Source organism: Oryza brachyantha, chromosome 11, assembly GCF_000231095.2.
Source record: "Oryza brachyantha chromosome 11, ObraRS2, whole genome shotgun sequence".
Classification (NCBI taxonomy): domain Eukaryota; kingdom Viridiplantae; phylum Streptophyta; class Magnoliopsida; order Poales; family Poaceae; genus Oryza; species Oryza brachyantha.
This window is the reverse complement of record NC_023173.2, coordinates 11,196,689-11,224,214: the sequence shown is the minus strand read 5'-3', so window position 1 is coordinate 11,224,214 and position 27,526 is coordinate 11,196,689. Positions and strand designations below refer to the sequence as shown.

At 40.7% G+C, this 27,526-nt stretch overlaps 2 protein-coding genes across 2 annotated transcripts; one reads left to right on the top strand and one right to left on the bottom strand.

Moving 5' to 3' along the window:
- The first annotated feature begins 1,456 nt into the window (after positions 1–1,456).
- On the top strand, positions 1,457–7,894 carry LOC102711653 (stemar-13-ene synthase-like). The gene is made up of 12 exons (XM_040528537.1): positions 1,457–1,510; positions 1,812–2,097; positions 2,337–2,517; positions 4,101–4,318; positions 4,469–4,589; positions 4,688–4,785; positions 4,890–5,101; positions 5,187–5,299; positions 5,387–5,482; positions 5,661–5,876; positions 6,028–6,169; positions 7,310–7,894. The coding sequence occupies exons 1-12, from the start codon at positions 1,457–1,459 to the stop codon at positions 7,892–7,894; spliced, it is 2,322 nt and encodes a 773-aa protein (XP_040384471.1).
- Positions 7,895–14,546: 6,652 nt separating this feature from the next.
- Positions 14,547–21,116, bottom strand: LOC102711387 (syn-copalyl diphosphate synthase-like; the record flags this gene model as incomplete). Its single annotated transcript, XM_040528856.1, has 12 exons — positions 14,547–15,120; positions 15,477–15,713; positions 15,838–15,919; positions 16,225–16,467; positions 16,569–16,667; positions 16,818–16,933; positions 17,506–17,732; positions 17,936–18,051; positions 18,432–18,552; positions 19,699–19,913; positions 20,015–20,198; positions 20,834–21,116. Coding segments are annotated over 12 exons (2,142 nt in total), but the record flags the coding sequence as incomplete, so codon positions are not given.
- Positions 21,117–27,526: the final 6,410 nt, after the last annotated feature.

Sequence of the window (27,526 nt, the reverse complement as noted above, 5' to 3'; positions counted from 1 at the left end):
TAATGTGGTTATATCTACCTTCCATGTTGGTGTGGATGATTATAAATAGTGGTTCACATTCATGTAGAGACTAGAATTGCACATGGACACACTAATACGATTAGGGCAGTGTCAAACATTTGAGTCTAGGACGCATAGGTATTTCTAATGAGGGGCCACCTACGCTGGAAGTGGAGGGAGAGGCTACTAACGTTGGGGATAGGTAGGGTACGTGGTGGCCAGCAAACTAGAGTTAGTGGTGATAATTCATCGGTAGAAGTTTGTTACTACAAACAATCATAAATGTCATGCATTATTATGAACAACCAACATGATTATCCTCTAAGCACGGTAAATCTACAAGGACATAAGTAACCATCCTCACACATACACATAGGACATTAACAAAGTATTTTACCCGAGCCATTGCAAAGGACCTGTTATACATATCCTGTTCCATTCCATAGTAGCGAACTCTAATACATGGTATTTTGTCTATTGAACTCTACAAAACTCTAAATACACTGTAGTTTCAAACAGTGTATTGTTCACCTAAGTGGCAGGACGGTTAGAAAATAGTTAAATAAAAGAAAATGGGCTATGATGTCAGTGACAAGTTAAGTTGTTCATAAGAGCCGTGTGGTTTCCCCGAGTTTCAGTATATGGTTTAATGACCCGGTGGCGAAAATAATACTTTTTTGGTGGGTGCCCAGACTAAGATAAATGGATTAAATACTCCCCAATTCCAAAATAAATAAACCTAGTACTAGATGAGATATATTATAGTACTATAAAATGGACAAATCTATGTTTAGATTCATGGTAGTAGGATACATTATCCCATGCATCTAGTAGATTTGTTTATTTTAGGATGGAGAGAGTAGTAGACAAATGCAAAAAATGTAAATGATTACATTTGAGGTATCTACATAAAGTGTAATCATGATATTTTAACCATGTAGCTCCTCCTTCTATTTAGCCAGCTTGAGCCCACCGTGGCCCCTTGTTGGGATCGCCGCATGCGTATGCAAAGTATATACACTAGATCTGTGTCTTGTATACTCAACTATGGTTGAGTTTGAACCTGATATTTCGTAGAGTGGTTGATAGCTCTTCTGCCTATATTAATTACCAACTTTTTTATAATTTATACAATTATTATATATATTATTTCTACACTTGCAATATGAGAGCAATTTTATAGTATTGACAAGATAGTAGGAGGTACCAAAATTTTAGTATAAAATCTGGTACTCTTGATACTAGAAGGTAACAAATTTTACACTAAAATTTTAGTATCTCTTGTTACCTACTTAAGCACCATAAAATTGCTCGTATCATGATATCCCCTGCGAGGGTTTAAAAGAGTTTCCGCCTGCAGTCTGTTTGGAGCTGTTTCAAGTCGAGTGGCCGTGAACGATGATGCTGAGTTCCACCTGCCCTGCCGGACAATTGTTAATCCCTCAAGCTTCACCCCATGGGATGGGGCCAAAGAGATCCATCAAACTGCCTCCTCCTGTGGTCACTAGAGGTTTTGTTCATGACTTTCACGTTAATTAATCCCTTGCTGCTGCATTTTATTGTCCTAGTAAACCTTGCCGCTGACTGCTTTTCCCGCCATTTATTTCGAACAGCAGCAGCAGACGTTAGGACGATTAATAACTTGGAAGCCAAGACAAATGCAGGAACAATCCTGCAAGGCATGGTAGTACACAAAATGTGGTCCATTCTCACTTATCTAACCGTATACACATGCATATATGTATGTATATATATGTGTGTCGATCCAATAATTAATGCTGAGTTCATTAATTTTGATGAAATATACACAGCACAGAGACGAACTTCAGGCAACAGTGAGGAAGCAGCTGCGGGGAGGAGGCGAGCCATGGCTGTCTTGGTACGACACGGCGTGGGTGGCCATGGTGCCACTCAGGGGCTCTCCCCAGGCTGCCTGCTACCCACAGTGCGTCGAGTGGATCCTGCACAACCAGCAGTACGACGGGTCCTGGGGCCAATCGTCTGCCGGTGCAGCCACCAAAGAAGTTCTCCTCTCAACGCTGGCCTGTGTTGTAGCCCTCAAGACATGGAACGCTGGCCCCGATCACATCAGGCGCGGTAAGAAACTATTCCCTCGATCCATTTTGTAACGTAAAACATTTTTGCTATGGCTAGATTTCATATATTGATTACATTATATTCTTTATATATATATGTCTTTTGTTAGTATCGATATAAATCTTGATAACGTTAAAAGGTCTTACATCATAAATGTATATACCACACATTTATGTTGTTGCTGTTTGAGCTTGAGGCTTAGAACATGGATTTTTGATAGCATGGAAAATGGTTGACAGGAGTGAATTTTATTGGAAGAAATTTCTTGGTCGCCATGGATGGGCAAAGTGTCTCCCCCGTGGGATTTAACATCACCTTTTCTGGTTTGCTTAACCTTGCTATTGAGATGGGTCTGGAATTCCCTGTTATGGAAACGGACATCGATGGTATTTTGTACCTCAGGGAGATTGAACTGAAAAGGTTAGTCCAAATGTAAAACTCCGAGGACATACATCTCATTGCTGGTAGGAAAACTGTGTTTTACAAGTGATCAGTATGTTATAAGCAAACCATCCTTGGCCCACATCCTCCCTCTTATGATTATGTTTATATGTAAGTCAAAATTTTAATTTTAAACTTTAAATTTAGAGTTAATTTTGAGATCGTAATTTATTTTTTTAGTTTTGCTTTTAGATTATTTAGAACACCTGTAGAAAAGTTTACCATCAAATTATGTTTTAATTGTTAACAATACGTTTCACCTATTGAAATCAATGGTATTTTCTACAGGTAATTTGAAAACCTCCATTGGAAAATTTTCATAGAACTGCCTATAAAAATTAATTTATAATAGTGGTATTACATTTATTTTCTATTTAGCCACCACCTCTGTTCGTTTCTACAGAGTGTTATTGGGATGGAGATAGTCTCTAATACACATGTTTTATGATTCCTTCCGGAAACTATTTAGTTATAAAAAGAGCTGTTTTAACATGGTTAAAAAGCCAAATTTGCTACAGCGCATCGGAAAACACGTAATTTGCCGGTGGACATCGTAAGATTACAAATTTGCTGTAGGTCATCACAAAAGTGTGGTAATTAGCTATAGGTCACTCCGGCCAATTTTTTACTATTTTCGGAGTCAAAAATACTAAAAATGACGAGATTGCCCTTGGTGGCCAACCTATTATGTGCCCTTATCGCCACTGGGTCGTCACTGTCGCCGCCTGCCCACTCGCCCTGTAGGCTAGGGTTCGGGTGTGGTGCGGCGCTAAGACCAACTGGGTCTGGTTCGACTTGACCCCGTCGACATAACGGGTTGGCCGCCTAGGGCAATCTCGTCATTTTTAGAATTTTTGACTCTGAAAATAATAAAAAATTGGCCGGGGTGCCCTATAGCTAATTACCACATTTTTGTGGTGCCCTGTAGCAAATTCGTGATCTTACGGTGTCTATCGGCTAATTACGCGTTTTTTCGATGTCGTGTAGCAAATTTTGCCTAGTTAAAACATAATCTCAATATACCATATTTTTCAGTATAAAAATTTAGTAACTCAAGGTACAATGTGCCTTGAGATACCAGAATTTTACACTAAAATTTTTAGTACCTCAAGTTAATTTTTAAGGATAGTAAAAAAACTATTATAAAAAACCATAACAAACATGAGGATATTAGTGAGTTCTCAGATAAAATCTATTTATCTAACAGGAAGTACCCGAGGTACCAGTACTCACGGCACTAAATCGTCTCTTACCATTGGATCTAGTTAAGCAGGATAACCATTGTAGATCCAACAATCAGAAATAATTTGGTACCTTGAGGTTACCGGTATCTGAAGATATTTTTTATTGTACTGGGACAAATCTTATTTCAGAATGAAGCTATTATAAAAAAGCGTACGATAGATTGGTACTATTTAGTTCCGCAAGTTAGCACAGCAGCCTGGAAAATACTTGTTGCAAACGAGGTTTATCTTACTTCTAGAGAGTGAATGGCTGTAGTGACACTTTTATCCTGCGACAACCTCGGTCTTCTTGCCTTCCTCAAGTTAATCTGCAAACAGGGATGGCGGTGGCACAGTTGCAGCAAAAAAAGCCTTCATGGCATATGTGTCAGAAGGGCTTGGGAGAAGACAGGATTGGGACCTTGTGATGGCATATCAGAGGAAGAACGGCTCATTGTTTAACTCGCCTTCCACCACTGCTGCTGCAGCAATCTACAGCCGCGACGACAGAGCGTTTGACTATTTGGGTTCACTCACTAGCAAATTCGGTGGCTCAGGTGCAAAATGTTTTACATTTGGTCCAAACAAATGGCCAAGAATGTGCCATATGGCCTCGCGATAGAAAAGAAAGAATATAACATAGGGCAACCAGCAGGAATATATATGAGATTTCAAATTGGAGTTGTGTGCGTGTGTTTTTTTTTCAGTGCCGGCGATATATCCAGACAATTTATACTCCCAGCTTTGCATGGTGAACACTCTCGAGAAGATGGGGATATCTTCGGATTTTGCCTATGAGATACGAGATATATTGGACATGACTTACAGGTATTTGCAAGCTGCAATCCCTCATGATAGCAAGCCAGGAATTTGCTGTATCTCTGTATACCTGTTCCTTTATGTTCATGATTCTGGTCTGCTTGAAGGTGCTGGATGCAAAACGAGGAAGAAATCATGTCGGATATGACGACGTGTGCAATGGCATTCCGCCTCCTTCGTATGAACGATTATGATATCACCTCAGGTGCTTGCACACAAGTTTGAACATCATTTATGTTTGCTTGGGTTCAGGCATAAAACTGTTACTTGTTTTGAAATTTTAATCATCACCTTGGAACTGCTGAACAGATGGAATGGCTCAATTTGCTGAACAATCCTGCTATGATGATTCAATTCATGCATATCTCAACGACATTAAGCCTTTGCTGGAGCTGTACAAAAGTTCACAAGTTTGCTTCTCAGAAAATGACTTGATCCTACGAAAGATTGGTTCTTGGTCAGCTAAAGTATTGAAGCAGAAGCTCTCCTCCAGAAAGATATCAAAATCATTAACACCAGAGGTAATTAAGTACTATCACATTATGAAGTGTCAGAAAAACAGGAATCATTATTTTCTGTAAGCACCATGCTTGTCCTTTTGTTTAGGTTGAGTATGCCCTTAAATTCCCCATCCACGCAAACGTGGAACCCCTAGAGCACAGAGGGAACATAGAACGATTCAAGCCAAACAGCTTCCATCTTTTGAAATCAGGATACTGGTAAATTAATATCGTCTCCTCAGGGATGCTGCTTCATGTTTTTACTAGTATTAGCCTGAACTCTAAACATATCATATATTGGATCAGTGGCTCCGGTGCAGACGAAGAAATTCTTGCCTTGGCTGTTGACAAATTCCATTCTGCCCAGGCTGTTTACCAACAGGAACTTCAGTATCTCGAGAGGTTTGTACAGCAATCTAGACCGGCTATAGGCATCTCTAGTTTAATTAAATAAACTGGACTATAAGTTCTAAATCATTTGGTCAGGAATTACTAGAGGGACAATGCATGCCTAGCAGTTGGGACATCTGCAACCAATTAATGTTAATCTGACAACATATATGTATATGTATTACAACAGCTGGGTGGCAGAATTCAGACTGGATGAGCTGAAATTCGCGAGAGTAATGCCGCTGCAGTCGTTCTTGTCTGCCGTTGCCCCGTTGTTCCGAGAAGAACTGTCGGATGCCCGTGTTGCATGGGCCCAGAACGTCATACTGACGACCGTCATGGACGACTTGTTCGACGGCGGAGGATCCATGGAGGAGATGACCAACCTGGTCGTGCTCATCGACAAGTAATAATATATAAACGCTCGATCATCGTCTCTCATTTTCTTTCTTTTTCTTTTTCTAGTTTTCGAGTGATGCTGTTGGAGTATCTGTGTTTCTTTGATGGATGATTCGTATATATACGTGCTGTGTTTTACGTCTTTGTGATGGATGCAGATGGGAGAAGCACGGTGAGGTTGGCTTCGTGTCACAAAACGTAGAAATTGTGTTCAATGCTGTTTACCACACGAGCAACCGTGCTTATGCGAAGGCCGCGATGCTACAGAAACGAAGTGTCGTGGATCACATGGCTGAGCAAGTAAGTCTCGTTGATTGATATATATATATTCCCTCTACTTTTTTATATATACGACGTCATTGAGTTTTGGATATATATTTCATCATTCGTATATTTAATAAATTTATATAATTATTAATTATTTTGGTATAATTTGATTTATTACTAAAACAACTTTAAGCCTAACTTCATATTTATCAAAGAAAAAAACTAAATAAGACGACAACCAAATATAAATACAAAAGTCAGTGGTGTAAAATAAAAAACAGAGGGAGTATGACTTAATTTTGGCTTCAATATAACTTTCTATAATACATACTGTTGACCATAGCAATTTTACGAACCTTGAGAAAGGTAATATCAGTTTTTTTCTATGTAAATTTTTATAACTCTTGGTACCTTAGATACCGGAGATACTAAATTTTACATTAAAATTTTGGTACATTCTGGTATCTTCTCAAGGATTGTCTCTCTAAAAAAATACTACCTCCATCTCATAATAACATCATTTTTCGATTTTTGTATCCAACGCTTTGACCATTCGTCTTATTTAAAAAATTTATACAAAACTTTAAAAAATTGGTCACACATAAAGGACTATTCCTGTTTTATCGTCTAGTAACAATGAAAATATTAATCGCAAAAAAAAATTTAAATAAGACGAAGAGTCCAAGAATTGTATCTAGAAACTGAAAATGATCTTATTTCGGAACGGAGGTAGTATCTAGCTTGAAACTTTGCTAGTAGCTTTATCCTTTTATCTAGATACCAGAACATAGTATATGTCTCACAAATTTATCATAATACTACGTACTTCTGTTCCAATTTTATCCCTGTCACAGGGTGTAGTGCAACAAAATCAAACGAAATCAGATTGACTTATACACAGCAATGGATGGTTTAAAAGTAGAGGGTGATTGTTTGTTTTTCTTGAAAAAAAATCAAACAACATATTGATAAATGAAAAATAATATCGTGAATAAAAATTTTACATATGTATTCTTGACGATCTAAAAGTCAAGGTTGAAAAATAAACTTTGGTAAAAAAAATTCCAAAACCAATTTAAAATTAAAAATTCAAATTTTGTCTAACAAGTATAAGAATAAGAAAAAGACGAGGAGCTTAATATCCTAGTGCGTACAAAATCTCTGTGCATGCAGTGGGCGGTACTGGCCAGGGCGATGATGACCGAGGCGGGGTGGGTGGCGAGGAAGCACATGCCGGCGACGATGGAGGAGTACCTGTCGGTGGGCGAGTACTCCTTCGCGTTGGGCCCCATCGTCCCGCTGTCGGTGTACCTGCTGGGCCACGAGCTGCCGGAGGAGGTCGTCCGGAGCGGCGAGTACGTGCGGCTGCTGCGCCTCGCCAGCGTCATCGGCCGCCTTCTCAACGACGCCGCGACCTACGGGAGGGAGATGGGGACAGGGAAGCCCAACGCCGTCCTGCTGCAAGCTCTTCGACGTGAATCTGCCAGCAGTGGCGGAGGGGTGTCTCCAGCGTCCGTGGCGGCGGCGAACGAGGACGTGAAGAGGGTCATCGCGGCGTCGAGGATGGAGCTGCAGAGACTGGTGTTCAGAGATGGGCACGTGGTTCCGCGGGCGTGCAGGGAGGTGTTCTGGCAGACGAGCAAGGTGTCGAGCGTCTTCTACGCAGAGGAGGAAGACGGGTACTCGCACAGGGCGATGCGTGGCATGGCCGACGCGGTGATTCTTCATCCGCTGCAGCTGCAACCACCACAGGTTTAGCGTCTTTGCGTTGCGACGATCTATTCCATAACTTTGGTGGTGGGCATTGTCCTGTCCTCTTTATTTATTATCAGGTTTTCTTATTTATTTCATGCGACTGGGCTTGGCTATATCCCCTTTCTATTTTACACGTGGGCTGTAGCACGTACAAAGGTTGTATAAATAAAGTTTATATAGATAATATTTCTATAAACAGTGTTTATAGGTCTAGTTGTTCCAAATCGAATAAATTTTACAGAATGGTTAATATGCGAAATGTTTATCTATACTCTTATAAATATAAAAATCAGTGGTGGTGATCGTGTGCAGTGAATTGGCCACCCACCCCTAACTTTTTTTAAGATAAATTATTATTGCATCTACATGTCAATCAATTATACTAATACTATTTTAAAAAAATTATATTCCTAAAATTATAGTAGTGAAGATGGTGGTGTGCATTAAATTTTTCATCCACCCCTATCAACAATTCTATATCTGTTTTTTCAGGACAAATGACCGTAGGATCACGTCAACGGTCAACCAATACTACTAACACTACTTTTGTGAAAAAACAATGGGACTGATGGCCCACATTCACTACCAAATATATGGAGCAATTAAAACATGACATAAATAGAAAATAATGGTAATAATATGTTAATGCTAGTTTTCTTTAATGAAATTTTATTACAATGTACTGGTAATATTATGTACAAAATTTCAATATGTATACATAGAAATTTTATATATGACATGTTATTTGCAATGTTTTTCTACATATAAAGATTAATACACAAAGTTTATTTGTAGATGTTCTGGCCCAATAGGCTGTCCATGTGCTAAAAAAAGGAAGAAATTCACTTTGGCTCTCTCAAGTTATCATGAAGTATCAAAATCACCCTGAACCGCAATACCAGAAATGTTGGTCCTCGAAGTTATGAAAACCGTTCGAATTAGGTCTCTAGGCAGTATTGGAGGATAGTTTTGCTGACGTGGTATCCCAGTCAGCAAAAAATATATTAAAAAATTCATAGGACGTACCTGTCAGTTGCCAAGTCAGAAAAAAATACTTAATAAAATATGGGACCTACCTGTCAGCCTAATAAGAAAATAAAAAAATCCTCCTCTCATCCCTCTCCATCCAGGCCGGTGGCTAGAGACCTGGAGTACTGGACGGGGGTAGGCGCAGGCGCAAGCAGCGGGAGCAGGCGAGGGCGTGGGCAGCGGCCGCAGGCGAGGGCGAGCGCGCAGGCGCGGGGTGGCTTGGCCGCGGGGCCAGCGACGAGCTCGGGCGTGGGCGCGGGACGGTGGCAGCGGCGGGCGCAGGGCTTGTGGCGGCGGCGGGCGCAGGCTTATGGCGGCGGCAGCGGCGAGCTCGGCCAACGTCACGGCGCTCGACCAGCCTTCCCCCTCCTCACTGGAATCGGCGACGACGCGCCCATCGCCGTCTCCGGCGTTGCCCGGGCTCCTTGTTTATTTTACCGACCATTAATTAACTTGCATGGTCCTATCTCTGCTATGCATGCGCTGTTAGTATAGTAACGTACGTACGTACACGTAGGTGGTGATGATGGCTGCTTGATGCGCGTAGCTACTCGCCGTCGGTGGCGTCGCCGGCGGCGCTCCGGCGCCAGATGGCCTCGAGCTTGGCGGCGAAGAGCTTCTCCTGGCCGATGATGATGGTGATGTGGTCCTTGTCGTCGTAGACGGTGATGCGCGCTCTGGGCACCCTGGCGCCGACGGTGAGGGTGCACTCCATGGGGAGGAGCCCGTCGTCCCGGCCGTGGAAGACGGCCACCTCCCAGGCAAGCTGCCCGGCGACGACGTCCATGTAGCTGTCAATCTTGCCGGCGCTGCCGCAGAGGATGTTGTGCAGCGTGTGCCACGCCGCGTTGTGCGTGTGGCACATGAACGCCTCGATCAAGAACGTCCTCATCCTGCACGCAGCATCAACCTCACTTCAATTAATTCTACTCCATCGATTCAGTCAGACAACACAGTATCATTCACTGATCATTTCAGTTTCAGTCAGTCACTACAGCTTCCGCCGGCCACCGGCAGAGTATAGGGGAAAAAGGAGAGGAGCTACCGCCGTCGTCCTCCAGACCGGCCTCCTCCGTCTTGCTGCCCACCTCCTCCTCCTCCGCTCTCGCTCCCAGCAGCGTGCGCTCCGCCGCTCCCGTCGACCCCGATTCGGGGTGGCAAATCTGGACGGCAGGGAGAAATTGCTGGCTCTTGCCGAGGCAGCGAGACGGTCGCCGCCGCCGAGCCCCCCCCCCCTGCCCAATCCCTTCCTATCGGCCCCATTTGTCGCGCCGCCTCGAGGTGTTCAACGTCGGCGTCAGCACTCGCCTGAGATAAACGCCAGCGAGCTCCTCACCCTTCGCCTACGCCGACCGGAGAGGAGAGAGAGAGGGATTTTTATTTCTTAATAGGTTGCAGGGGCCCCACATTTTATTATGTGTTTATTGGCAACCGACATATGGGTCCTACGAATTTTTTAATATTTTTCTAGCTGACTGGAATGCCACATCAGTAAAACTACCCTCAAATACTGCCCAGGGACCTAGTTTAAACGGTTTTCGCAACTTCGAGTGTCAATATTTCTGATATTGTGGTTGGTATTGTGGTTGAGGGGCTATTTTTAAATTTGTGTGAACATGAGGGACGTAAAGTGAACTTATTACGCTAGAAAAACCAGTATGAGCTCTAGCCATGCTTGTGGAGCCCAGGGGGCGGGATAAAGCAGTGGGCCATTGAAAATAAGAAATTGGGCTGTCACACGTGGGCCAAACTAGCGCATGTGCAGCATGTGGGCCCGCAATCAAAATACTACCCGGAATATATTCATTTAATAGTTTTAACTTTTATGAGCAATTGTTTGACTTTTCCATAAAAAGAATAAACGACATGTTTGTAAACTAAAAATAATTTGTGAATAATATATATATATATAGAAAAGTTTTATTCATAAAAGCGTATTTTAGAAAATAAATGGCAGGCAGTGTCATATACTCGCAATGATTATTCTTCTATCTGAAGAGTTCTAACAAGCATCAATTCAGTATCTTAACGGGAGACGAAAAATATGAACCAACCGTAGAACAAATTTGACAAATCAAGAACAAAATAGGTGCAGAATAGATGTAAAAACTAAGCACCAACCATTTTACCCCCTTTAGAGCATCTCTAAGAGATACCTAATACAAGTATCCCTTCAACAGCTGTCCAAATTAGCTTTCAAATTTTTAGTAGCCTAGAACACCGATATGTTTTGACGTAAATTTTGGTCTCCTGGTGGGAGTGCCAATCGCACTTTCACACTAATGTTTTGAGCTGCCAGCCTCGGGCCTCCTCCCCGCTGCCGTGCTCGCCGGCCAGTTCCCCAGCGCCGCCCCGGCCGGCCGGTACCCCGTCGCCGCGTGCTGCGGCCTCCTCCAAGATGGCGTGCTCTGGAATCCTCGCTGGCCTCCTCCCCATCCCCTCCGGCCTCCTTCCCAGCTCTGCCGCACGCTGCGGCGTCCTCGCTGGCCCCGTCGTCCTTCGGCCTCCTCCTTGGCCCCGCCGCCATCTGATCTACTCCTCGCCGCCGCAGCAGACTCCGTCGGCGTATCGACGGCATAGGTGTGCACGGCTCCCTCGCCGTGTGCGGGCAGACGTGTAGGGGCAGTTCCTGGCTTCCTGCCATGCGCAGGCGTGTGCAGCTCCTGCCGTCCGCGTGTTTCTTGGCTGCTGCTGTTTCACTTGCGTGTGGATCGAGGAGGAACAGGAGCAACCAGCTACTTGATCGATCCAGCAAGGCAGCAACACGTGAATTTTTTTTCACGGAAACAGATTGATCTCCAGTCTTCACATCAGATTAGAAGTCTCGGGGCATATTTAAATTTTTTAGGATTATATTTTTAGGCACCTCTTGGAGATGGGGATATTTTTTAGCCAAAAATTTATTGGCTAACCCCCAATCCATAATTTTTAGGAGCTAATTTTTAGCCTTCTGTTGGAGATGCTCTTATAATGACGAGCAAGTCAGAACATGACCTGCGGATGAGGCCTCCATGAGCGCCCAAATGTCGTCTTCAATCAACACCTATCACTAGCAGCCATGGTAACATGGTTCTTAGGATGTGTGCTCATGGGCTCATGCTGGTGGCCCACGGTGAGCGGAATGGTGGAACTAAAAATTTTTACCACTTGAAATGAGAAATGAACAAATATAATAAAAAAATGCTGGCCTATAATTTTCTCATGGCAAACTTTTCTCGGAGATTCTTATAAGATCTCTTGTCACTATAGTGAATTGTTCCTAAGAATATTAGTCCTAAAAGTGTAATTGATTTTAGCCCAATATGTCTTCTAAGTGAGGCTCTCAAACTTACGACAAAACTGTTAGACAGATAGATTACTGGGAAATATTTTACCTCTTATATCATCTTAGACAGATAGATTACTAGGAAATATTTTACCTCTTATATCATCTCTTATATCATCAAAAACCAATGTCGGTTTTTAAAGTCAAGATCTATTCAAGATTCCCTAGCCCAGTCTTCTCGGGACTTTTATCAATTCCAATGATCTAAAAGGGAAATTATTCTCCTAGAGTTTTATTTTAAAAAGACTTTTGATACCACTGAGCAAATCACGACTACATAGCTTATCAAAAGGATGGGGTTTGGCATTAGGTGGATCTAGTGGAAAAATTTTTTCTATTCTTCTTAGTGGGTTTCTTGGAAAAGGAGTTTATTTGGAAGGGGTGTTTAACAAGGTGATCTCCATATGGAGTTTGTATACTGACTTCCCCATAATACAATATACCGATGATCCCTTGTTGTTTTATGTGTGCATCTTTCAAGGAGTCGCTTTGTTTGAAGGCAATCTTGAATAGTTTTTCCTCCTCCACTTGACGCAAGATAAATTTCAATCAGTCCTATATGATCTTTCTTAATGTGGAACCACAAAGGGCAGAAAGTTTGTTGGCTTATTTGATTGTTCTATTGGATCTTTACCATCTTCTATTTGGGTTTGTCATTGGGGACCACAAGGCCAAAGAGTTTGCTCCATTGGTTGACTAAGTGAAAGGATAATTTTTGCTATAACTTCTTTATCTTATATAGATAGATGTTGATTCAATCTTCTCCACAGTTCCAACTTACTACATGCCTACCTTATCTCTTCACAATTTTATATTGCAAGCATTGATAGGGCTAGTAGACATTGTATTTGGAGGGATGCAGATATAAGCTCCATCGAGGAATCCTTAGTTCTCTAGGATAGAGTTTGCCAACCTGCAAAAACCGGTAGTTTGGTTGTTACTGATTTGAGAAAACAAAATAATGTTTTATTGATGAAGAAAGTGCATAAATTTAACAATATACTTTCTTTACATGAGAAAATAAAGTTGAACTAGAGCAAGTAATATATCGACAAGGTGCCAATGTGGAAAATATTGAATAGAGAGAAATCATATATTTTATTGTGTATTGCATTGATGCACATGAAGTATATATGTAGCATATATAGGAGATAGAGACTTGGAGTACTAAAATAAATATTCTATCTTATCTCTATAGGATTTTCATCTTTATCTCTAGAGTTTCTATTCCACTCTGTTGTCTCTAGCTGTGTATGTCTATATCTCTAACATGTCCCTCAGTTGTAATGAGAACGAGACGAACGATTGCGACTGGATTTGAAATCTTATACTTCCACCATCTTCTCATCTGACAATCATCCATTGCATCTCTAATGGGTATAATCTTCTAAGTCTACTTCAATTCTTCGTTGTCTCTTGTTTTTTCTTTGTCCTCTATTCCCTATATCGATCACAGAGGGAGTATCATGCACGATAGTTATCGGTGATAATTTGCTGTAAACATCTATTGAGGTAACGAGTCATGTAGTAGTTGTTGTCATACTAATCATGATAGTAATTGTAGTCGCACATTACGTCTTGCATATGTCATAGGATACCCTTGGATCATTTCGTAAAAATTTCAGAGGACACTGACATTGGGGTTGGGGTACAACGACTCGTTTCTTATTCGTATCCTTCAACACTAGCTTCTGCTTCCGCTCAGACTCATCAACTTGCAGCCCGCCGAAGATGTGGTTCAGTTTAGCTTGGGTGTCTTGGTAATTCTTGTTCTTGGCCCAACAGTATCTTTATCTTTTTCCTTGTTCAATAGAATACTACGACTTGGCATATACCTATTTGGATACATGCTTGTGATCTTTACGTAGAACTATACGAATACATATAGTATTTATAGGTATACCCCTTATCTGTGTATTCCACAAGAATATTTCAGTCAAACCTCAACATATGAAGTACTCATTCCTGACATTACGACACAGTTAACATTTCCAATGGAACATCAGTAAGCAAGTGCACATTCGAACGTGTTAGTATTATATAAGTTAAAATTTAACTAGAATAACAAGTCTAAAAACAAGGCATATACTCTGTTTAATTTTAAGTTAATTAAAATTTTATCACCGATGGTTGCACGTAAGTTAATTAAAATTTTATCACCGATGGTTGCACGTATCATCTGTCCCTAGTCAAAAGTTAATTTATACGTGCTTACAAACGAGGACAAATAGTGAAATTTTTTTAGATAGTGGATCAAACCGGACAAAAATAGTGACCTAATGCGAAACAAATAGTCAAGGTAAATTTTATCCCATCCCTATACATTGGTAAGTTCTCCATCCAAGAGCTTGACAAGTTTATAGCAAATATGCCTCAATAATCTAGATTACAGTAATCCAAAACTGAATCAAACAACATTTTAGTAAAAATTTAACTCAACTGAAATTGGTGCTAGATTGTTCCACGTATCGTTTGTACATTGCGCAAGGTACTCTTCCATTTGCGCTTGCGTTCAAACAGTTTGCGCAGCTTGCAATCGTTTCACAGCGCGCTAAATGGCGTATGAATCACCCTATAATACGGTGTATTAGTATGAGAGATACTTGTGCTTTTTACAGCCGGCTCATGCATTGAGACTATTAAAACGATGGTGTTACTAAAGTACATCCTCGAATAAGACCTTGGAGATGTGTTCCTCGACCGTTGCAGGTGACGAATAGGTCATGTAGAATGCGCTTTTCACCACATTTAAATATGCCTGGCCGGTCACTCTGTTGATCCCATTGTCACCCTCAAGGACAAGACGAGTCAGTTCTTGCATGTCACGGTCCACTTGGCTGTCTGAATGCCCAACGGTCTCCATATTTTTTCCATCCTACAATGCTAACATTGATTATTTTTTCATACCGAGAAATAATATATATATATAAGGTTTTTGTTTTGGGTTTTTTATCATCCTAGAAATAGTGTAAAATTTTAGTACTTTAAGGTATGCTATACGATACTAAACTTTTATACTGAAGAATATGGTACCTCAAAGTATTTTTACAAGGAGGATAAAAAAGCTTTTATGTTTTACTATCATGGTATCCGCTAGCCAGGATTTACGATTTCATTTCGCAAAATGTAAACAAATTACTACAAACAATTAATTCACACAAAAGTAAACAAAAGTGCAAACACGCTTGTTTCGAATGAGGCCATGAGTACTATTCGAAAGGCAGTACGTACCTGCAGGCGAGCGTGAGATAGAGCGGCGAGCTGGTTGCAGATAGAACGAGCGAGCGACTCGACGCGGGAATACGCCGCCGCAGGTGTACTCTGCGTCCGCTCGCCTGGGTTAACGCCGCCGTGCCTCCCTGAACATATCGCAACGACACGAGCCAGCAGCAGCGCCGTGTCGCCTCCGTGTTGTTGCTGTCGCCCGCAGCTCTGCGTCGGAGCCCATGCCATCAACCACTGCGTCCACTGCAAATTTGCAGAGATTTTTCGAGTCAAGCAAATGTATAATTTTTTGGTCATGCCATTCCATGATAATTTCTTTTATTTTTTGCTGTTGTCATCAGTAGCTAGGGTGGTCACTGCGTCTTACGGCTTCCTGGATATTTTCTGCAACCGTGACACCGGATGCGTGGAAATCGATGAGCTCACGAAGGACGCTCGTCAGCTGGCACCTGCACCCGAAACATATTTGTCAATTTTTAAATCTTTCAGCATAAACTTAGAGTATATTTTAGGGCTTTTTCATTGTAGGTTATTTTTCAGGTGTGGCTTTTATATCTTACAAACAACACATACAGAGAAGTTTTATTCATAAATAATTTTTTCTTTTTTAAAGTATGTCGTTTGGTTTTTTTTCAGCATAAGCGAAACAATCGCCCCTATGAATTTCTTGGTCAATTAGCAGAAATTAAGTTTAAGAAGAACAAAGGGTGGTGAGGAGTATATATATATAAGCGTGGTTGGTGCTAAGATGTACCTTGATTGATTGTCATGGTTTTTAGTGGTGAGTTTAGCGATGAGTTCGTTCCTCTCGCTGTCAGGATTGTCACTGTGCTGCAGGTGCGAGGCCATGGCCTCAGCAACAATGGCTGTGCGAGCCCATGCCAGGCGCTCCTCCTGACGATCTGGCTCGAAGATGGTTGCTGCTGCTAAGAAATAAGCCCTCAATGCATTCTCTCGAGTGACACCGTATGCCTCCAAATTGTTCTTGGTACGCCACCTGCATATACATGTAAACAAACAATTAAGCACTCTGTATTTTTTGTTTGTGTTTGTGTCTGTCTATCTTGATTAGCAATTAAATTGGAGGACATTCATCACCTTTCAAGGCCATCCAACTCAAGTCGACATAAGCTCTGGAAGTTTCTGAAATCAGATTTTGCCACATCGAGGTACAGCTCGTTGCAGAACAATGGCATCCTGTCAGTTTCAGAGTTAGCTAAAATGTTAGTTTCAGAGTTAGCTAAAATGTTAGTTTCAGAGTTAGCTAAAAACTTAGTCCAATCTGAAACACATGGAATTTCGCCCATAAACAAGTTTGTTTAGCAAGATGGGAATTGATTAATATACCTGTAAAGGACTTTGGCGATCCATACATCACCACTGCCACCATATTGCTCCAGGTACATCCTGGTCTCAACGCGTGGCAGACTCACTTTCCATGGGAAAGACAGTGCATACTCCACCTGTGATTTAATCACTTGATTAGTACAAGTAATAGTAGATGTTTGTTGTCTATCTCAAGACATGACACCCGTACACTTTCAAATGACCAAATGGTCGCACAAGTCTTGAATCTAACATCAACCAGTACAAACACAACGGTTCAATAACCACCAATAATGGACTAAAATATTACCTTAACTTATGATGCCTAAGAATATCGATCCTAGCGCAGGAGCTCTTTGCTAGGTGTAGTAAATTAAGTTAAAAGTTTAATCTAAAAATCAACGATGTTAGATTAAAAAAGAAATTGAGAGAAAACTAATGAATAAAAGGAAAGAAAAAGAGTTGGTGAATATAGGGAATGATTGTTTGGTTTATTAAGGAAAAATTTAAGTGGCATATTTGCAAGAATAAAAATTAATTTATGAATAAAATCATTTATATATATATACATGTTCTTCGTGATCTGGAAGCCAATGTAAAAAAATAAACTACGACAAAAAAAAACCATAAAATTAAGATAAAAAATTTAAAATTTAGCTTATAACAAGCATAAAAACGAAAAAACCGGAGGCAGGTACATGGTTCCTACCTCTCCGGGCAGGTCCTTGGGAATGACCCATTTGTCAACGAGATTGTTGGAGGATAGCCTGTCGGACAGGAAGGCTCGGCTGTAGCTGTTAGCCTGTTGCAGCACGTCCTCGCCGGGGAAAGCCACCTGAGCAGCACGGTAGAGGTTGTAGGTGGCCGTGATCGAGCAGTTCAGCTGCAGTGGGTAGCAGCTGAACTTGCCGTCCGTCTCGAAATACTTGAACGCACCTGCTCATTCACCGACAACCCAAATCAAAATTAAGGAGTAAGTTCGTCAACCCGGGTAATTTATGATCTGCTCTAGTCGTTTTATTGAATAGACTAAGTTTTATCACGAAACAAATTTTAGTTCGTTTAGTTATGTTACAGTTGGCCTAATCTAGCATAGGGAGAAAGATGGAATCAGATCAGAAAGAATTAGTGATACTTACGAGAAGACACATCGTATCCATGCAGCCGTAGGAGACGGAAACCCATGGATGTGTCGTCCAGATCGCTCACTGGGAAAACCTCCGTAAAGGCCAATCCCTGATCATGACTCCAGAGGCTACACAAAACGTGCAAGCAAAGTAAATTTCTGTCTTGGCAAATAATGACTTTGGACATTCACGATGCAATTGACAAGCTGTCTATATATAGAATAATTATATGAATTGCCATGTGGAATATAAGATTATATGGCAAGTAAGTAAATAAATAAAGAGAAGGAAAACGGTGTGTTATATGAGACATGATTTCTGTACCGAACACAATATACCATGAGAGGAGAGATGAGTAACATTAAATTCAAATGTATATTATTAACGTTTGGATTGTAAAGATGATGTCCAGAACTTTTCCTTTATGACATGTTAGATATATAAATTATGATTAGCAGTGGCATCACATATTAGGCCAGAATTTATTGTGCGTTTAAGTTGTGTTTACCTGTAAACATGGTCCAGGCACTCCTTAATTTCACTTGCGAAGTATCTCGATATGCCCAGACGTTCCAACCGGTCTACTGCCCATAAGTGCTCGAATATGTCCATAGGATACGTCATGGGTACTGCAATGCAATGAAAAATAATCGTCGTAAGTAGGATGCCAAAAATACGGTTCATACATACATTTTTCACCACATTTGAGAATAGATAGTCCATAAGGCATATGCCCTCTCAAAGGAGCCCTTGTTCTTTAGGGTGAATTAGAGTGGAAATGTATTCTTTTTAATGTAATCAAAACCATTAATTATACCCTTTTAGGGAAGCACTCGATAGAAAAATCTTCCCAAATTATATTGCAATTGTTGTATAGGTGTTGTCTTGTGTATTTACGTTGTAACAACCTTGCATGGACACAAAAGGTGATGGACACACGCAGCATCTCACAGTGCATTCCATGACCACTCGAAATTCTCTCTCGGCTCATAGATTACAATTCTTATATTTTTATATAGTTAGATGATGCTGACCTTTCCCTTCTCTCATTTTAATGCGAGAATTTCTATAATTTTTGGGAACATGTAAATTTCTAGATGTTTATCTTATTGTTGGGTTCCATGACTGTTGCTTAATTTACCTTGATTTTTATAGTATTGCTATGTGTCTAGCTACCTTTCAATCACATGAAACCGTGTTAGATTTCAGTCATTTTCAGTCATGTAGCACTGCAACCATATCCTCGCATCCACACTGCATCCCGAGTATCATCACATCCTTCACATCCCCACCCCCACAAACTACGGCCATGCCTTGTAGAGGACGGAAGCCATGAAGTGACGCCGACGACACCCTCTCCTGATATCAATGAGACCTGCCAGCTATCCTTCTTCTACTCCTCCAGCGCCCACCTACCACTGCCTCATCATCTTTCTCATGTCTAGCGTCTCCCTCGCCATCAGAGATGCCATCACACCCACTACTTCACCGCTGCCTTTATTGATTTGGATATTATAGTTCTACCATCAACACATGCCAACTACCCTTTTGCTTATCAGGTGCTCCAGCACTATATATTGCCACGTGGTCATAGCCTACCGTGCTTTGTTTGCATGACGGCCATCCAAAAACTCCTATCTTCCCCATCCCTTGACCCTCCCTCCTGCCCCAATCGCACTCCAAGACCTTAGAACTCTACATCTCTTCGTAAATCTAGCAGTAGATTGAAGGTGACTGAAACCGAAAATCAAGCAATTCCCTTAATAGTAATTTACCTCCTCCGTTGAACTTTTTGACTATGCTGTCTAGGTAGTCAAGAAATCTCTTATCCCCAGTTTGGATCAGAGCATCCGCTGTTGTTGCCGGACATGATGCAAAGGACCCATCTGTAGACTGGAACTTAAGTAGCTTTGTCCAGTCCAGGCCTTGCATGCCCTCTATGCTTTGAAGCAAACTTGTCGGTTTGGTGTGCAATACATCTAATGGAATCCTACATTGTCATAAGAAAATCGACTCAGGAATATATAATTAAGTTACAGAAAAAGGTTCAAGACTAAAATTAAGAAATTGATCATATGTGATTAAGTGTACTTGGCGAGCTTGAGGTCTCTCTTGGCATATATGGGCTCCAGGACAGGGTGATCATATGGCAAGTCAAGACCTAGGTCCTTGGCCATCTGTAGCAGTGTGGGCAAGGTTATCTCAAAGCCTACTATCATCCAGTCTGGTTCATCCTCGTCGAGCTTCCATATATTATCTCGGATGAATGACACACCTAATAAAAACAACATGTTTTATATATTACATTAGTTAATTAGCCGCAGGGATGTAAATACAATAATATGAGACTAAAATAGAACATAGGGTAGATATCTCAAATATCAGAGTTGTCACGTAAAAATATTCAATTTGTTTTGTAATAGTCGATGTCGTTGACTTTTTGGGTATATATTTGCTCAATTTGTCTTATGCACAAAGATTACAAAATCATTGTTTATTTTTGTTATAATTGAATTTATTACTTAATGCATTTTAATTATAACGCACAATTTCCTATAATTTTACAAAATCCTTGACTAAGATAAATAGTCAAACTTACATAAAAAATTAACGGTGTCATCTATTAAAATACGACAGTAGTATCTAGTTTGTTTAGGCGTGAAATGAATTGAACTGCAGAAAAAAATTGAGCACTTGATAATTTCCGTTGCTTACTGCGCACTCCTCCTCCCATTTCATACTAAAAGCCATTCTTCAATTATCGCAAGCCAAACTTATTTACTTCCTATCGAATTTATAGAAAAAAATATATATCTAGAAATGAACTGGATGGATTACGAACGAAACTAACTAATTTGGTATTATTCAGAACACACCTAAAACATATGCATAATTAATTAATGTAATTACCTTTGGCGCAGAGGTCAGGACGAACTCTCCAGGTGCGGAGGGCGACGACGCAGGCGAGCGTGCAGATGACCCTGTCGCAGGCCATGAAGAAGCCCGGCTCGCCCCAGGAGCCGTCGCCCAGCTGGTTCTCCAAGATCCACTCCAGGCACGACGGGAACTGCGGCCCGTCGCCGCCGCCGTCCACCCTCCCCACCATGGCCACCCACGCCGTGTCGTACGCCGAGATGCTGACCTCTCCCCCGGTCATCGACCTCAGCGCCGCCCTGATGGCGCCGATGCCGCCCGCCTCCTCGCCGCCGCCGCCCTTGACCTTGGTTCCTTCCTGTCCAAATTTGGGGATGTCAGCTTTATTATACCATCGCTGTTTGATATTATAAGATTTTTTCAGTTTGACTATATTCATCCTATATCAAAATATATATATATATATATATATATTTAGATTCATTAACACATAAATTCTACACAAGACTAAAATAAACGAGGAAAATAAATGTTAATATATTTTTTATAATTTTTGCCAAATATAAAAAGGTTTAACTGGGAGTAAATATTACTGAAAGTATTCTGCGCAGCCAGGTTTCGGGTGTATAGGTACCTTCTCTGCTTCCGCGACATCGAATGCGGCTGCTCCGAGTCTAGCTTTGCCCCAAATCTTGTGTCCTACTAACCAAAAATAAATTAAGCACTTTTGGTGCTACATCCACCAATAATTTTTTTCACTTAACTAAGCAATCCAATAAATACTGTTGGTTAATTTTTTAAGAGAGAGTGAGCTGTGTCATATATTCTTGTAAGCACTATTCTTAGCAATGATCTTGTCTTTGATCCCCAATACGGAGGCAGTCAGGGAGATACTCCGAAACCATTTCAAAATGGAATGGGAAATGTGCACCGATGAACAAGGGTGTACGTTGGGAAAGAATAATCTCAGCGTTAAATTTTTCATAACGTGCATTTCCACTGAGAAGAGTAACGTTAGAAGCCGTAATGTATATAAAAATTAATTTTGTTAGCGGTGCGGTTTTTCTAAAACACTAATACATTGACACTCGGGGAGATCGGTATGCGGCTTTGTAAAAACAAAGTGGTTTTATGCTACTCGAGCCATAATACCTACGGTTACGCAAAAATTGTACCCGATAAACAACATGTACCGGGTCGCGAAGCTTGCCAGTGGAGCTGAAGGGGATGTCGCCGCGGCGGCGGCGACGGCGACGACGGCCTTGCATGAAGCGAAGGAACATGGTGATGAGCCGAACGAGCGGCGAACGCCTGCGTGGTAGGAGAGCTGGCGCTGGGAAGCAGCAGCGAGTAGCATACTGCCATTTTGTGTTTCCGGCTTTCCTGCAGATTAGTTGCAACTAATGATCAAGCTAGTGACTGGGGTTATTATATAAGTGATCTCTGTGTCGATCGACCAAGTGATCAACCAAGCAACCACTCCCAGTGTGCAATTCGATCGGCCTTGTGCTATTTGTACACGAGTTCGATCACGTGGTCGTGAAAAAAATATTCATATTATATGTGTGCCAGTGAAAAAAAAAATCCCTGGTCGGCACCACGCATCTGACTAACTGCAGAATCACAGGACGACATGCTTGGAAAAAAAAAGGTGGTGTGTGACATCCCAAACTCGTGGGTATTGTGGTCAACTTGCATGCTCATGCCAACGACTGGTACGTACGTAGTCGCTTTATCCCAAGATAGGTGAGTATTTTCGTTAATTACATACAAATTAGTCATTAAGTAAACTGATAATCGTACTGTGACTACCTTATTACCTTTTCGCCTTTGCTATTTATGAGTCAACTGAAAATTTGTAATTTGTCAGTCAATTCTCCTGGCCGTTAGATAACATTCAGATTCTTGCGTCAACCAGGCTTTGGTCTCACGTGGGCCTTTGGATGGGAATCAGATGGTGGAAATAATCGACTGATAGGTTTGTATGTTTTCAGTCGATTGATCAATAGTCGCTCCCCTAACTTTTCCGTGGTGGAAAGATGTGTTAATTAATGTTACTCCCTAATAGATGCGATAATTTTAGACGTGTTAATTAATGCTATTCTTGACCTTCCCGGCATGCTTGGAAAAAAGGAAGTGTCTGACATCCCAAACTCTGACTATTCTGGTCAACTTTCGTGCTCATGCCAATGACTTGTAGACACTATATCCCAAGATAGCTGAGTTACGTGAGTATTTTGGTTAATTACAAAGAAATTAGTTATTAAGTAAACTGATATTCATGTCACTATTTATTAAATATTTTGGTGGTGGAAAGATGTGTTAATTAATATTACTCCCTAATATGCAATAATAAATTGCTTGCGTATATTTATTCTGATTTCTTTTTTTTCTTTTTAGTCTCAACCGAGTAACTTATCTGAAATAAAAATTAATTTTGGTCAAAGTGACGTGTTATATTAGGACAGAGGAGTACCTCATACTCAAATTAACTTAATATGGATTTGCATACTTAACTGTGACTCTATACATACTGTTTATTACGCTGTCAGTATTTTTACATGATATGATGTATTTAGATAATGTTTAATTGTGTATTAATTGGGTTAATTGTATCAGTGCGATCTTGTTTATGCAAAAGGGAGATATGCTGGTATACATGGCGAGTAATATGTTTCCTTCAATGCGAGCGAGAGCCTACGAATGCATAAACCAGGTTTTGTGTAACGGATCCGTAATTCGTATGATAAATTCGCAGATTTTGTTTCATGCATTTTTATAGGAAACAACTGAAGGTGACATTACCATTTTAAGATCGAGGTATATATATTCTCTTGTATGTTGAAATGATGCACGTGGTGACAACTATCATATCACCAGGTCTTGCATGCTGTGCATAATTAAAGTTCTCTAAATTTACACTTTTATGTCATGGTGCATATAACAAAATTATTGATCACGTGCTTGAACTTAATTCCTTGATTCTTTTTGCCCCAGGACCACTTGTGCGTCCTTGTTTATGTGGTAATCTACTGAGAATAGTCGTCATAACTAAACACATGTTTTGACTACTATTTGCTGGTACTATCAAAACTCATGTTTTGAAAAACAAATCATGCATATTGACAAGTGTGCGGGTATTCCGGTTTTCTAGGATGTCATCATACAAGTTGTAGATGCCAGTACAAATGTCTGTACACATTGTTTATTGGCGTCCACATGCGCATGCCGGCCTAGCTTACCACTCAGTACGTCAGAGGTGATTTAATCGTAATCTATATTTTTGCTTTTGTTTATACTGGTACGTTACAATTCAAGTTTTTAACCATAAATTCAAGTTAATTTTAAGTTTTTTAATCGTAATCTATTTTTGAGCCTTTTGCTTTTATACTACTGAGAACACGTATATAAAAATTTTATTTATATTTTATTTTTTGTTTGTAAATATGAAAAGCTAAACAATAACACCTATGATGGCTTGAAATTTTCCGCTAGTCACAGGTGAGGGAGATGTCTGAGGCTGTCACCGGTTTTCTCCTCCATGATGAGTTTTTTATTTGGATCTATCAGTCAAGTAATTTTCACAAAAACATAATATATTGGCTGCCAAAGGAAATTATAGTCACACCGTTTAAAAAAAGATATTCCCGAAACATAGTACCACACATCCACGTCCGTACATACATATTCACAAGCCCAAAACTAGGCATGTTCGAGCCAAGCCAGGTCTGGCCCAAAAAAGCCCGAGCCTGGTTTAGCTAACAACTTAAGTTGCTCGAGAGGTGATTTAATCGTCGTCTGTATCTTTTCGCTTCTATTTATATTGTATTTATATTGTAAGTTAAAATTTATGTTTTTAACCATAAATTTGAGTTGATTTTAATTTTTTAATCATAATCTATTTTTCAGCTTTTACTTTTAAATTACTAAGAACACATATTTTTTATTTATTTTTCATCTTTTGTTTGCAAATATGAAAAAGCTAAACAATAACACATCTGATGGGTTGGAATTTTCCGCTAGTCACACGTGAGGGAGATGTTTGAGATGAGTTTTTTATTTGGATCCAACAGTGATGTCATTTTCACAAAAAACATAATATATTTGCTGTCAAAGGAAATTCTAGTCACACCATTTAAAAAAAGATATTCCCCGAACCTGGCACGGTAAATCCATGTCCATACATACGTACGTACGTATTCACAAGCCCAAATTAGGCTTGTTCGAGCCAAGCCCGGTCCCTTCCCAAAAAGCCCGAGCCTAGTTAACTTAGCCCAAGCATACACCTGGATGCGTCGTGCCAAGATAACTAAAATTATATGAACGGGTTTTACTCCCATCATTCCTTTTGTATCTCGAGATATCGCTATCTCGTAGTACCAAATCGTTGCTGATTGTTAGATTCAACAGTGCACATCTTACTAAACTAGATCCAATGGTGAGAAATGATTTGACACGAGGTACAAAAGAAAGAAGAGTAAAACTCTATATGAACTTAATAAAATAAAAGATGATTTCCCTTTTCTTTTTCTTTTCATGGCCATATATGGGCGCTGCCCACGCCAGCGCTCACTCCCTCTGCTCGCCGTGTCTCCCCTCCCCCTTTCCCCACCGGCGTCTCCCTCTATCTCTGTTCCTTTCCTCTCTTTTTTAGTGGACTCAATTAGTTTTGGCCCCATAGGAGTTCTAATCTAACCATTTATCTAGGGTAAGGAAGCAACCCTGGACCCCTTAATTTTTTTTCCTGTGCCGCGCGCCAGCCCCTCTTCCCACGCACCAACCCATGCTTTCGCAGCCATGCATCGTAGCCCGTGCCATCGTGTGCCGCTGGCCATCGTCTCTGCTGCCTCACCGCCGCCTTGCCGCTGAGCCATCGCCATTGCTGCCTCAGCCGCCGCTTGTTGCGGATGCTTTTTTTACTGTTCATCGCAATTCGCTGCTGTGCCGCCAGCTGAATAATCTCAAGCTGTCGCTAGAGCCGTAAACTTAATTTTCGTCGTCATCGTAAGGGTCGAGCACTCGAGCCTCATTTTCTCTTCATTTTCCTTGTCTCGTTGCTTCGTTGTCGAGCACGTGATCGTGGTTGCGATCTTGGATTTCGCCTGCCGTCGCCAGTTAACTAGGAAATTAACTAAGAAACAACACAACTTCTAAATTCATAACTAATATATACAAAGTCAGTTTAAGCCCATTCAAATTTCAATGTATTCGTAAATTGTCAAATTGTTTCTTCTCTTACCGTCTAATGTTTTGTTTTGAGTTTCTTTACTTGTATGTTCTAGATTTCGGTGCAAATTTCCCATTTTTCTGAAGCTGGCTATAAGTCGGAGGATTTCCCTTTGGAGTTTGGAAGGTTTGTTAGAGATAGGGATACATACGGTTAGAGATAACAGAGTCCAATAGAAACTTTAGAGATAAAGATAAAATTCTATAAAGATAGGATAGAATATTTATCTTGTACTCAAGTTTCTATACTCACGAGAGTCAGTGCAATATACAATAGATTACAACAGATCATATATTTCTCTCCTATCTAATATTTTCCATATGATATCAAAGCCTAAATACTAATACTAGTCGAATTCGAGTCAACGTCAGCACGCCGGCAGCTGCCGCCGGCGAGCCCATCCAACCAATTTGCTTATCGTTCGACGGAAGACGACGATGACGCCAGCCACCCATGTCAATTCGCTGATCGTTCGCTGTCATCGATCAGCCGTGCAAATTGCTCGTGCAGCAACAGAAGGCCACGTGCATCCATGTTTCAAGCATACAAGATGATCGGGCTACATCGACTTGACTCCGCCGGCGACAAATTCGTTTCGACCAGTAGTACATACGAGTGTACAAGATAAACAAATCACCATTATTCATAGATTAGATATTTTTTTCTAATAATTAGTATTAGATCGATTTTTTAAACATTTATATGACACGTAAAAATTTTTATTTTATCACCTAAACTCCCCTTTGCCTACACATTGACTTTACGTGTCCATGTGTATTGACTGGGTTACCGTCAGAGACATGCTTTGGAATTTCTTCACTGGGTTACGTACCGTCACGTGCTTTTTATTGACTCTTCCCATATTATGAATTGATGGTCAAATTACAGCATTTTTACTTCCATTATTTGTTGAATTCGTGCTTGCCATTATTGTCAGAGATTCGCTGCATCCATTAGGTTGAAGCTACTTAATTAGTGCTGTGACAAAACTGTGAAGTTTCATGGAGCACACACGGCGGTATCTTGATGGTGATGGCAAAAACAAGGAAAAATGCATGCGTAATGGCATTTGCTACAACACGTGTATATCAATTGTAATTTGTAGAATTAATTAATCACCTGCTGAATGAAAAACGCATCATTATGCTTTTGTTTTGACCACGTGGCTCGTAAGTTTTGAACATGTTAGTGTTAATAATCGCAATTGATGATTAAACTGGGGTTGGACGGTGCAATCATTCTAGCTATGACATTTATTGTTGACTTTATTTTGCGTTTCAGATTGTTTGGACTCATTGGACTAGTATATATGTTTGGCAAAGTTTTGGAGCTATGAACGCTGAACACCAAGAAAGATCTCCCTAACGATTATGCCATAGATCTTCTGTTTCGTTTACAATGCACGAGCACTTGAAGCTGGAATATTCAAATCAAGTACTCCATCCATTTATTTAATTACCGTCATTAAACTTTGCATTTATGTTTGACCATTCATCTTATTA

What these genes read in the sequence shown, in the direction of transcription:
- LOC102711653 (XM_040528537.1), top strand. Translation starts at nt 1,457, where the DNA reads ATGGGATGGGGCCAAAGAGATCCATCAAACTGCCTCCTCCTGTGGTCA. An exon ending in TAGCAAATTCGGTGGCTCAG is followed by an intron (nt 4,319 to 4,468) that starts GTGCAAAATGTT and finishes TTTTTTTTTCAG; the next exon opens with TGCCGGCGATATATCCAGAC. An exon ending in GAACTTCAGTATCTCGAGAG is followed by an intron (nt 5,483 to 5,660) that starts GTTTGTACAGCA and finishes GTATTACAACAG; the next exon opens with CTGGGTGGCAGAATTCAGAC.